The sequence below is a fragment of the Sarcophilus harrisii genome, chromosome 2, assembly GCF_902635505.1.
Source record: "Sarcophilus harrisii chromosome 2, mSarHar1.11, whole genome shotgun sequence".
Lineage (NCBI taxonomy): Eukaryota > Metazoa > Chordata > Mammalia > Dasyuromorphia > Dasyuridae > Sarcophilus > Sarcophilus harrisii.
This window is the reverse complement of record NC_045427.1, coordinates 30,583,745-30,596,656: the sequence shown is the minus strand read 5'-3', so window position 1 is coordinate 30,596,656 and position 12,912 is coordinate 30,583,745. Positions and strand designations below refer to the sequence as shown.

Below are 12,912 nucleotides of genomic sequence, written 5' to 3'. Positions count from 1 at the left end.
GATGAAGATTTAGGCTTAACAGAATGAGAACATTGTCCCAAAGTGGAAAGGACTGCCTCGAGAGGACAAATAAGGTTTTCCTCTCACTGAAAGTCTTTCAGCAAAAATTGGATGACCATTTCAGGTGTGTCTTGTCTGTCTAGGGGATCCTTCTTCTGGACGGTCCTGAATTCAATCAGTCGAGTATGACAAGTGCATCAAGTTCATAGGAAGGAGTAAGCATGAGAAAGCTGCAAAGCAGGCTGGGACTGGCTTTAAATGTCAGAGGAATCAATTATTAGATCCGGGAAATAGTCAGGAATCCCTGGAGCTCATTGAGCTGGGAGGAGATGAGATCATAACCAGATTTCAGTGAGCAGAGAGAAGATGGCTAGGTAAGACCACTAAATAGCAAATCAGAGAGACCGTCAGCGTCCAGAGTCCAGAAAACATAAGTTGAAATCCAGCCCCAAACCATTCTAGCTTTGTGATCTCAGGCAAATCACTTAATTTCTCCTTGCCTCAGTTTTCTCAACTGTAAAATGGGGATAATAATAACACTTCTCTCCCAGGGTTGTCAGGACAGTCAAATGAGATGACAATTGGAAGGCACTTAGTATAATGCCTGCTACAATAATGCTAGCTGTTATCTGAGAGGTTCTGGGAAAACAGAAATAACAAGATTTGGTCATTGAATGGATAAATGGGGTGAGAATGAAGAGATCCTTCCCGAGACTGAAATTCTGTTAATATAACGTATTTTAAATGATAGGTCCCACACATATAGACAGCTCCATCAGGCCACAGAGGGAAGTGACTCGCTCAGGATCACACCGCCAGCAAAGTCAGGATGGCAAACCCATCTTGTCACGTTAGCGCTGGCTGCCAGAGTGGAGGGCCCCCATTTCACATCTTAAGGGAAAGAAAGAACAGAAAGTAAAGATGGCAGAATGCAGCTCGGTGGCTGCACAGGAGTCAATGCCCAAGAGTGACAGTGCATTAAGCGCATTTTCTGCAGGCAAGACCTGCATTGACGCAGAAGACGGGCTGCAGGGATCAAGAATGGGGTGTTCCTTCCTTCACATCCAATCCCCCACCATTCCCAATTCGACATATAATTAGGGGCCTTTCCGTGTTAAAATGGAGAGCTCTTCACTGGATCTAGGCAGTGAGCAGAGAGCATTGGACTTGGAATCAGGAAAAAAGGTTTAATTTCTGCCTGAGACACTTGTTAGTTAGGTGCTCTGGGCTTAACTTAAATCTATTCTAGCCTCAGTTTCTTAATCTCTAAAATGAGGTAATAGTTTCCTCATAATAATAGTTTCCTCATCTTGAAATGAAGATAATAATAATGCTCATCTCCTGAAAGTGTTGTGAGAATAAAAGGGAATAGCATATGTAAATATATAAATATAAATACTAAATATAAAACATTTATATTTACATAATAAGTATATAATTTTTGAATAATAGTTTCCTCATCTCAAAATGGAGATAACTAGAGCTCTATCTCCCAGAATTGTTGTGAAGATAAAAAGAAACAGCACGTTAAGAATTTTATAAAACCGAGTGCTATAGAAATCCTAGCTGTTATTATTACTTTGAGAAGCCTACAAAGTCATGTAAGTCAAGGGGCACAGGCTTCCCAGTCCAGTTCCAAATGTTGTGCCAAAGTTCCATTTTGATGTCCTGACCTAGTTTCCCCATTGTCCTATTTTGTTATTCTGCCTCAGGTTATAATCTTTCCAGCTTAATGTTTGACAAGATAAAGGTTTATCCATTTTAGATGTCATTAGAATATCAGTAACCTCCCTCCATTGTATCATCCTAGGGGCCTCCCCCCCATTAGGTTATCCCCACCCAGGTACCTCCCCCACTATCTCATTGTTCTTGTTATCCTATAAAAAAACTTGACCTCTGATACTTAAGGGCTGGACTCTTTGAGATGATAGTCTCGTCCAGCTCTGGGACCAACCATGGATCCATTGGTCCCAGTATCTCTCTTCATTTAATAAACTATTGAACTGGTCTCAAATCTCTGTCTTGCTCAGTTTCTTTGGCATTACACAAAACAGCTGTCAATATGCCCAAGCTATCAAGAGCAGGCAGAATCAGAACCACTAAGAATTAAAAAATTAAAAAGATAATGATAAATGTTGGAGGGGACGTGGGTACATCTGGGACGTTAATGCATTGTTGGTGGAGTTGTGAAATGATCCAACCATTCTGGAGAGCCCAAAAGGGCTATAAAACTCTGCCCACCCTTTGACCCAGCAGTGTCTCTACTGGGTCTGTAGCCTAAGGAAATCGCAAAGGAGAGAAAAGGATCCACATGTGGAAAAATGTTTGTAGCAGCTCTTTTTGTGGTAGCAAAGAATGGGAAAAGGAATGGATGCCCATCAGTCGGGGAATGGCTGCACAGTTGTGGTACATGAAGGTATATTACTGTTCTATAAGAAACAATGAAGGGCCTGGAAAGCTTTACACGAACTGGTGCTCAGGGAAACAGAACCAAGAATACATTGTACCCAGTAACAACAACATTGTGCGACAATCAACTTTGAAGGACCTGGTTCTTCTCAGTGGTTCAGTGATCCAAGGCAATCCCAATAGACTTTGGCCAGAAAATGCCATCTGCATCCAGAAAAAAAATGTAAATCAACACATGCTATGTTCACTTCTTTGTTTGTTTGTTTTTAATCTCTCCCTGGTTTTTCCCTTTTGCTGTTTTTCTTGCCCAACATGATTCATAAAACAATGTGTATTAAAAACAAACTTACAATAAAAAAGGGGGGGGGGGAAAGTTGCCCCATTAGAGAAACAAAGTATTCCTTTCTTGTGATGCAGTGGCAGAGCTGGCTCAGTAGCAAGTTGGATTCTGGGAAACTGGCCCTCCCAGAAAGCTTTGTTCTTGAGGCGGGTACTGGTTTAGATGGGGACCACTGAGCTTCTCTAGTCAGGGAGGCTCCCAAAAGCACTGGCGCGAAATCCGTTCTTCTAGGAGCTCCCAAGATGATGCAATGGAACAAACTGTTCCCAAGTCACAGGAAGAAACTGCTCAAAAGTTATGATGTCCCCAAAGGGAGGGAATAAATCAAAACTCGAGGCATGGGAATGAATGTGATAGTAATTTATAAATGAAGTTAAATTAAAACTTGAAGGAAAAAAAAACCCTATAATTGGGAGCTGTCGCTTGAGGCAAAGGGATGCAGGGCTGGCATGGGCAGTGGATTGGTCAAGGATTAGAATGGAGGAGGAGAAAGGGGCAAAGAAGAAGCCGTTCCAGATCTCGAGGCACATCCCTCTCACTCTGACCTAAATCCCCAGGTTTTGGAGATATGGGCAGGGGGCAGGAAGGGGCATCTTATCGTCCCCCAAGACACTGAGTCCTGAGAGAGGAAGCACTTCCAGGCTATCTATGATGTCCCATCAAGCAGCAGGGCGAGGACGCCGAGTTCCCCAGCTCCCCCCGCTGGCCCCTCTCCCCGTCTCCCATACTTAACCCAGCCCCATTTTCCTTGGCACTTAGTCTGGGCGAAGGGGGCAGGGGGCAACGGAGAAATAGCAGTTGTTTTAGATACCTCCTGCAGGCAGAGCCCACTAACACCCTTCCCCACCATTACCAACAAAAACCACATTCGTGTTTGATCTAAAGACCAGATTAGACCCAGCATTCTCAAGTCTGATAAAGGGCTCAGATCTTTGTAAAGACCCAATTTAATCTCAATTTTGCAACATTGGAACATTGTTCATATGGAAGTAACTGCCCCTTGTAACATTACTTCCTTTGCATCAGACTTTCATTGAAACATTAATAGAAGATGTTTTATTTGCAGGGTGTGATAGTAAATATTTAACAATCAGCTCTCTAGAAAAAGAAATGTGCATACAATGCTTTTAAGTTGAACTTGCATTAACATTTTCTCCATCACTTTCTTAAGTCTAATAATAAATCAAGCCCTAATTGGGAACATTTGTCTATTTTCCAAGGTGTAAATACACTGAAAATGTAACAATAATGTGGGACGGGTTCGGCTGATTCTAGGACTCTTCCGATTATATGGAAGTGGTTCAGTCCTCATCTCACAAGTATTGTCTAAGGCTGGATTCACTTTCCCAGTAATTGTAAATCAAAGCACTCCTCCCTCGCCATCCCCACCCTAGATGGGTCGGCCCCCCTTTTGGAATGGAAGTTTCTCGGAGGACAGGGGCTGGTTTTGCTCTTTTTTGCACCCTGGGTGCTTAGCAAAGCTCCTGGGATTTGGTGAGTGCTTCATAAATGGATTTTGGTTCATTTGTTCTTGACCCTCACACATGTTGTGGATAGTTGAGGTTCCATGCCCTCCCAGTTCTTAGATCTATTTTTTTTTTGTCCCAATCCCCCTCCCTGAGCTACCTCTAGCAGAGCGGCTCTCCCACTCTTATACCCCTTGCCCTCCGCCCTGGGTAGAAATGGCAACAGAAGGCCTTCATAAAGAGAAACAACATAACTGCCAGAAATTTGGGTAGGTGGGAATATCCCGGTCAAGTTGACACACAGAGGATTTGTAAAGGAAAACTGAGGCAAAGCCCCAACAGCCTGGTACAGGGGATCCTGTAGCAGAAGGAATGAAGGAGGGAGAGGTTAGGCTCAGAAGGGAGCAGACTCCTGAAGTGCTGGGACAGAGAAGGGAAGAGGTGGGAGAAGGGGACCCAGGAGGCCGGAAAACCTCTGTCCTCCATAGGGAGGGTTTCTAGGAAAAGGAGATAACTAAGATTTAGATTGTTGCAGGCCAGTGTCCTCAGTCAGCCAGTCTACTTTGTCCTAGATAAGAATATTAGTCGACTCTGCCTTCTCCTTCACCTAATCAGTGATTCTGACTCCTTAATATTTCTTCCGTCTGACGTGGCTCTTTTCAACAATGAGGTGATTCAGACCAATTCCAACAGACTTGTGATGGAGAGAGCCGTCTGCATTCAGGAGAGGACTATGGGAACTGAACGTGGATCATGACATAGAATTTTCACCTTTTTTGTTATTTGCTTGCTTTTTGTTTGCTTTCTCATTTTTTTTCTTTTTGTTAATTTTTCTTGTGTGGCGTGATCAATGTGGAAATATGTTTACAAGAAATACAGGTGTTTAACCTCTATTGGATTACTTGCTGTCTAGGGGAGGGCTGGAGGGAAGGAAGGAGAAAAATTTGGAACATGTTTTTGAAAGGGTGAATGTTGAAAACTATCTTTGCATGGATTTTGAAAATAAAAAACTATTATCAAAATTTTTAAAAATATAGTTCTTAAATCTGTCTCCTCTGCCCAACAACCTAGCCCAGGATTTCATTGTCACCTGTCACAATAACCAAAATAGTCTCCTAACTGGTTTCCTCTTCTAGAGTCACTACCACCCCCACACCCGTCCCCACCATCCCAGACACTCTCATTAATTCTTTTTCTTTTTTTCTTTTCTGAAAACTTGACAACAGCCACAAACATTTTAATATACTAAAACAAGAATAAGAAAGAAAATTCTTTAACTGTCAACTTTTCTTAACTAGAATCTGGGACTTTTAAAAAAGAATATACATTAAACACTATGTAGCTAAGAAAGGTAAGCAAGATGTAGTGGATAGAGCCGGCTTCAGAGCCCTGAAGACTAGGATTCAAGTCCCATTTCAGATACACTGGGGCTGTGTGGTCCTGGGTAAGTCACTCAAACTCTCAAAACTTGCGGCAACTAAAACTTTAAGATGCAACTTTAAGATGACCTGAAATGGCAATACCACAATGCAACCACAAGTCCAGTTGCTGTTCTTTTTCTTTTTTTTTTTTTTTTTTTTTTTTGCTGAGGCAGTTGAGGCTAGTGACTTGCCCAGAGTCACACAGCCGGGGAGTGTGAAGTGTCTAAGGCAGGATTTGAACTCAGGACCTCCTGATTTCAGGGCTAGGGCTCCATCTGTTCTTACACATGTACCTAGAGTACATCTATGAGGCGGTGAGGTGGTGCAGTGAGTACAGCACCCGCCTTATTATCTGAATTTAAATTTGACCTCCGCGGTTCACTTAGGCAAGTCATTTAACCCTGCTCAATTTCCTCTTCCATAAAGTGAGCTGGAGAAGGAAATGGAAAACCACTCCAATATCTCTGCCAAGAAAACCCAAAACGGAATCACAGATTTTTGGACATGACTAAAACAGCTCAAAAATGCATTAAATTTAATGAGGTTAAATGGTTCTATTCCATGTTCCCCTAATTACTTTTTTCTTCTGTGTACTTTTAAAAATATATTTTATGGATATTTTCTTCTCGATGATTTATTTTCCAAATTACTACCATATTAACTTTCCTCATGTAAAAATATCTCGTTGCTGCCAGATCAATCCTAGCTTGACATTCAATCTGGTCTCCCTTGTTATTTAAAACTACTTCAAACAATCCCCCCTCTTCTTATCTCCGGCTAAGCTGGATATTTCCCATTCCTCACTGCCCTCCCAGTCAGCCCCTGGCTTTCCCAAGGTCCTCGAATGCTCCTTTCCCTCCTATTGAAATCCACTCCCTCTTCCAGACCATCTTTTTTTTTCCCCTTCCTGAGGCAGTTAAGTGACTTGCCCAAGGTCACACAGTTGGGACTTGTTGAGTGAGGTCAAATTTGAACTCAGGTCCTCCTGACTTCAGGGCTGGTGCTCTACCCACTGCACCACCCAGCTGCCTCTTCAAGACCATTTTCACTTGCTAACTCAATGAAATTTTCCTTGACCTTACTGATCCAAGGTGATTTTTTTTTCTCCATCAGACCGATTCTGCCTTCCTGACGTGCTTATGGTCAAAAGCTATCTCCCAGTCGTCCTGATTTATGTCTGGCCACTGGGCCCAGATGGCTCTGGAAGGGAACGTGAGGCAGGTGACCTTACACAGCCCTCCATCACTGAAATCCAATTCACTGCATGTATTGTGATTCTCCTCCCTGACTTCATGATCCTTTTTGAAAATACAGGACAAACAACCTCTGCTAATGATAAGACAATCACAGCCAGGAGACACTGTGGAAGCCATCAAGCCTAATCCCTGCATTTTGCAGATGAGGAAACCGAGGCACGGGGAGATTAACTGATTCATCTGGGGTTAGACACCCTAGCAAGTATCTGAGGCAGAATTTGAATCCTGTTTTGATGAATTCTGCTTAGAACTCTGATTTCCCTAAATTCCAAGTAGGTCCAAAAGGAATATAGGCTATAGCTTATGGATCTTGTACTTGCCATGTTCTCTCCCCGGCACATAGCAGCAGCTGTGCATACAGCAGGCATATAATAAAGGTTTATCGAGCTGAACGGTTTTCTGAGGAAGACGTTGACTTACTACATGCCAAGAACTGAAAATACCAACAAGTGAGGGGGCTGCTACTCTCTTAAGAGAAGTAACCTAAGTACTGCTTCCGGATTAGAGGATGCCCAGTGGTCCTTAGAGCAAAGTGGAAGACAGGTGGCAAAGTCAGGGAGCCTAAGGGCATACCTATATAGGGGAAGACTGGATGGGACCCGACTGAGGCTGAAGCTGCTGGAGGAGGCCTCGAGTATGTCTGGGAGGCTCTGCCCTTACTGTGGGAAGGGTGGGATTGAAAAGAGATATAAGAAAGCCTCATCTCCCTCTTTGCAGAAATGGGAAGCTATCAGTGTGGAAAGCTACACCGAATAAAGTTTTTCAATGTGCTTTTTTCTTTTATTATTTAATATATAGGAAGGCTCTTTATCAGAGGAAGGATACAGTGGGAACCATCAGTAAGATCAAAAGTGATCAACAGAAATGTGGGGTTTTTTACGTTTTGATTTTTTCTCAATTACATATGAAAATTTTGACCTTGAGTTCCAAATTCTTGCTCCCTCTCTCTTCCTTGAGAAGGCAATTTGATGTCGATTAGACATGTGTAAGTTTGCAAAACATTAGAAATGTGTTTGTAGTTCCTTTTAGTGAAAATGTTTATGTTGTAGTTTTTTAATTACATGTAAAAACAATTTTAACATTTTTTAAATTTCCTTCCAAATTTTCTGTCCCCTTCATTCCCCTCTCATGTCCTTGAGAAGACAGGCAATTTCATGTAGACCAGATTTAAGTGTTTCATGCAAAACATAATGAAAATGTATTTTTTGTAAAGAGAAAACCTGTGCCAGATAGCGAGCTAATCTTTCCCCTGAGTAAAGGTCATTGCTCTGCCCCAGCCTTCTCTCTGTCTGACCACAAGGGTTTCTTTTACCACTGTCCCATGATGCTTCAAGTTGACCCCAAGTCACTTTATTTACAGTCTTCAAGAGCTTTTCTCAGCATTTCAAGGAGCTAAGCCACAGAATGGACTGTCCTGCCTCAAGCCAGAAGTCTGCAACCACGTCCTTCACTTACTGAGCTCAGGGACTGACATGAAAGTGGAAGATGTGCAAACAAGAGAACTGTTCGGTTCTGCACACATATATTGTATCTAGGATATACTGAGACATATTTAACATGTCTAGGACTGCTTGCCATCTGGGGGAGGGGTGGAGGGAGGGAAGGGAAAAGTCAGAACAGAAGTGAGTGCAAAGGATAATGTAAAAAATTATCCAGGCATGGGCTCTGTCAATAAAAAGTTATAATTTTAAAAATAAAGTTAAAAAAAAAAAAGTGGAAGGAAAAACCCTTGAAGTTCACACTCCCCAGACCAGGGCCTTTATTATCTAGTTAATCTTAACATGCACTTATCCACTGATAACAGGGTCAGAGTCAACACCTTCCTCTGTCCAATTTGTCCCCTCAATTTCTTCAGGACAGTTTAGATGGTGGAATGGAGACCCCAAGGTCAAACCCAGCCTCAGACACTTACCAGCTGTGTGACTCTGGGACCTGTTTCTTCATCTGTTCAATGAGCTGGACAAGGAAATAGCAAAGCCCTATGTATCTTTGCCAATAAAACTCCTAATGGGGTCACAAAAAGCTGAACATGACTGATATTTCTTCTGATGTTGTCAATTAAAATCTCACTTAAAATGTGACTCCATATATCCTTTTGAGGCTCATATTACACTCATCTCCTTAACACCATCAAACTGGCTTGCCAACTGTCAGAAGTACAAGACAACCCATATCGTTTCTGGTAGTCTGAGGGTCTCCTCCATGTCAAGAGTTGTCAAGAATTGCTTGTCCTTCTTTCTTGTGCCTCACAGGTGAGACAAAGGTCAGGTCTTTCCCAGTTTTCCCTTCCCCTCCAGGTATAAACACTCTCTCCCTTTTGAAATGATTTTATTATTCCCAAATGATTCGTACATACTTGTGGACATGTTTTATCCACCCCTACTCCCACAAGAACAGAATGTAAAGCTCTGAGGGCGAGAGCTGCTTTTCATTCTGGCTCTGTAACCTCAGCCCCTAGAGCAAAGGGTCTGGAAATTGTCCAATTTTACCAAGCTCATTTCCACCCTATTTTAGAGGCCATTTTCCCTGGCAAAAATCAGGCCCAACTTGATTGCTATCCCTTAAATCCCTACAATGAAAACTGATTTTGACGCCAGGGATTCTATCTCCTAGGTGACACAGATTAGACAAAGATAGGGTCTGCATCTCTGTGTTACCATGACAACTTACCAGAATCCAATCCACCCACAAGTAGCCCTTGAGTATTGTCTCCAGACCCTCCTTTGGGCTCAGGAGAGGAGGAACTGGCCCACCTTTGGAAAAGCGCACTTACCAACTCCTAGGCAAGCTTAATCGGGCCAATTTGTAACTTTCAGCCATGATACCTCTTTTCTGTGAAAGAGAACCAATTCAGTCTTTCACAATAACTGAATCAAGCTAAATGGTATTCACCGAGTATTTATCAAGGTAAGGTTCTCATTGAGTTAAATCTGGATGGACATTTTCCTCCAGCCTTTAGCTAAGAAGCTGTCAAGGGTGGACACGCAAGATCTCAGAGCTGAAAGGGGGCTCAGTGGCCATCTAGATCAATCCAAGATCTAGGATCCTCTCTACAACACACACCACAAGTGGTTACCCAATCTTTGCTTGAAAACACTAGTGAGTCTTGGCCCTCCCAACACAATCCATTCATTGGTAGGTTTTTTCCTGACTTCACAACTAAATTTGCCCCTTCTCCACTACTCCTGGTTAGTCCTATTTTTGCCTTCTGAGGCAAAGCACCCCCTGCCACTCAGCTATTTAAGTAGAAGATGAGTTTTTTTCAGGATACTGGTCCCCATTGTCACAATGTGTGTGTCTAGGAAGGAAAACCTATTTGTTTATAACTTAAGAGCCTGGCTCTAGAAAGTTTAAGGTGTTATTATATATGATAAAATATATTTATAAACATAGGTGTAGCATGAACACAGAGATGGCTTAATTTTCCCTCCCCAGGCCACAAAGACACCGAGGAAAGAATCCTGATGTACAGTCTGGCAGAAGACCTGACTCTGAGCACCTGCTCGGCCACCTGCTAGCTCTATCAGACAAGGCAGCGGACCAGGTCTGTTTCCTCTGAAAAATGAGGATCATATTTACACTACCCACACCTCTGAGGGCTGTCAAAAATCTTAATAGGGAGAGAAATTTCATTCAAAACAACTACGTTGTTAAAAATGAGTCCATGCGCCAGGACACAAGCAAAATTCTAATTACAAGAACAAAGACAGGTCTAAATAACTGGAGATATTGTTCATAGTTGGGACTTGAAGAGATATTAAAATGACACGACTACCTTAATGTATTCTGTATAATGTAATGCAAAATTCTAAAGGGAAAATGTATAAGGCTAGAAAAAAAATTCATCTAACAAAACCAAAGGTCAAGAATTTCAAGGGAAAAAATGAAAAAAGGATGACCCCATTTCAAACTATATTTAAAAAGCAAGAAAGAGGGAAATGATTTCCTATTAGAGTGCCATGGACATGGAGGAGATCCAGACCACAGTAATGCTGAAGAGAGCTTGTCAATGGAGGCTAAGATCCGCCAGATGCCACTGACATCGCACTGGTGGCACCGAGCCCTGGACCGTGACAGGGTCAGTCTCTTGGAGGAGTCCCATAAATGCTCCAGGGCTTGGCCTAAATCCCCACACGGGGAAGATCAGTTGGATGAAAAAGGTCTGCTGTCCCAAACATGGCCCGAGCGTGGCTGGGGACGGCCCCTAGCACCCAGACCAGGCAGGGGGTGTGTCCGGCACGACTGTGGCTGTCAGCCTTCAGGAGGCCTGTGGGGAAAACAAGAGAACGTGCCGTATTCTGCTGGGTTCCCGAGACTAAACCGAGGAGCAGGTTTGGGTCCAGAGCAGGGGGCCATGCTCTGCCCCTCAGGCTCCCGCATCCTGAGGTCTGTTCAATCCTCCTCCTCCTCTCAGGAGGATTCTCCCACTCTCCCAGCTCACGATGACTTCCCGCTCAGATTTCCCTCCTTTGACCTGCTTACACACGGCACATCCCCAATTACTCAGCATGTCTCCCCTATTAAAGCAGACGCTCCTTGAGAAAGGGACTAGGAGGCTTCGGGGAACGTTCTTTCTGTTTCTAGCACTTGACCCATAAATGTTTAATGAGCCGGCTCAAAAGAAGAACTCCCCCAGAGGAAAAGCCCTCCCCAAAGGGAAGCACTCTGACTCCATCCCGCCTCGGTCAGATGCCCGCCGGCTAGAAGGGACCTTAGGCTTCGAGACGCCCCTCAAGCTCCAGGATGTGTGACTAAGCATGAGTCCAGAGAGATGGATGTAAGGTCAGAACTGCGATATCTCCACTCCTACTTTAGACAAACTTAAGAAAAAACTTGAGAAAATGGCTCTTTTTATTAGATGACAAGCGCCTTTAGTGGCTAAGATAACTCAGCTGGCCAAGGGCTGATCTACCCAGAGGCTCCCCATGACTGATGGCTCCAGTCTGCTCTCCCTCGGGAGCCTCGTGCTCTCTCGGGTCCCTCCCCTTTGGAAGACCCCTGGGCAGTTGGGTGGGGCTGAGAGCAGCACAGGGGGATGGCAAAGAGCCAGACCTCCTGGGTTCTGACACCACCAGCCTAGCGACCATTTGTGCCTCTGAGTCTGACTCCTCACCTAAAAAATGGAGGGCAGCCTGCCGCCTGCCTTCCCCAAGGTGCTTTGTAAGCCTTAAGGTGCTGGCCCTTGGGGTCCAGACCCAATTTTGTCCCCCAATGGAAGCCGGCTTGGGGAGGTGCCGGGTGCCCAGAGGCCAAGTGTTTTCACCAGGCGCCAGGGCCAGTGGGTCAGTGACAGGTCTGCAGGACCTGAGGCCAGAACTCTGCCCACTCCACCAGACTCCGTACAAAGGGGGAGAACTGGGAGCCAATAGGGAAGAACCACCAGGTGTGTGACCCACAGTGGGCAATTGGAAAAGGAAGGAAGGGTCACTGGGAGGTCAGGAATAAAAACAGCACTAGTTTAATCTGCTTCAGAACACAGACTATCAAAAAGGGGGGGCCCAGGCCACTACTGGGACAGGAAGTGGGTGGGGCATGACTGCCACTCTCACTCAGGTCCTGCAGGTAAGTGTAAGAAATAAATTACATCTGCCCTGGGCACCAGTCTCAGGAGGCCAGAAGGGAAGATGGGATCGCCAAGGAGGCTGCAGGGGCAGATGGCTGGAGGCCCCTCATGCCCCCTGCTGGTTGGTCTCGTCGCTGTCCCGTCTCTTCCAGATCTGTAAAAGACACCAGATTCCCAGGCTCAGGGGCTGCCCTCCCACTTCTCCCCCTTTTCCTTACTTCTTACTCCCATTCCAAGCTCCCTTGAATCTTGGGCTGCAAGGGAAGTAACAGAGAAAGAAAAGAGGAGGGGCTCCTTGCAACTGCCCCCCCCCCCCAGCAGCTGCTGTCCCTGGGGGTTCCTGCGCCCCCCCACTGCCACCAGGATCACCACCTCCCACGTCCCTCCCTGTCTCTGGCTGGCAGGCTCTCCCCCCTTCTCCTCCACCCTGGCAGCCGGCCTTCACTTCCAGAGACCG

At 44.6% G+C, this 12,912-nt stretch overlaps 1 protein-coding gene and 1 long non-coding RNA gene across 3 annotated transcripts in view; one reads left to right on the top strand and one right to left on the bottom strand.

Annotated features, from left to right (window-relative positions):
- Positions 1 to 9,501: 9,501 nt before the first annotated feature.
- On the top strand, positions 9,502 to 12,366 carry LOC116421251. The gene is made up of 2 exons (XR_004231554.1): positions 9,502 to 9,799; positions 10,328 to 12,366. It is a non-coding gene; the product is annotated as an uncharacterized LOC116421251 (long non-coding RNA).
- USP39 (ubiquitin specific peptidase 39) overlaps positions 12,328 to 12,912 on the bottom strand; it is a 33,127-nt gene continuing 32,542 nt past the window's right edge. For both annotated transcript variants that reach the window (XM_031949784.1, XM_031949785.1), the window contains exon 13: positions 12,328 to 12,609. In XM_031949784.1, coding sequence (XP_031805644.1) covers positions 12,562 to 12,609 — 48 coding nt within the window. In that variant the 3' untranslated portion in view covers positions 12,328 to 12,561. The remainder of the gene's footprint in view (positions 12,610 to 12,912) is intronic.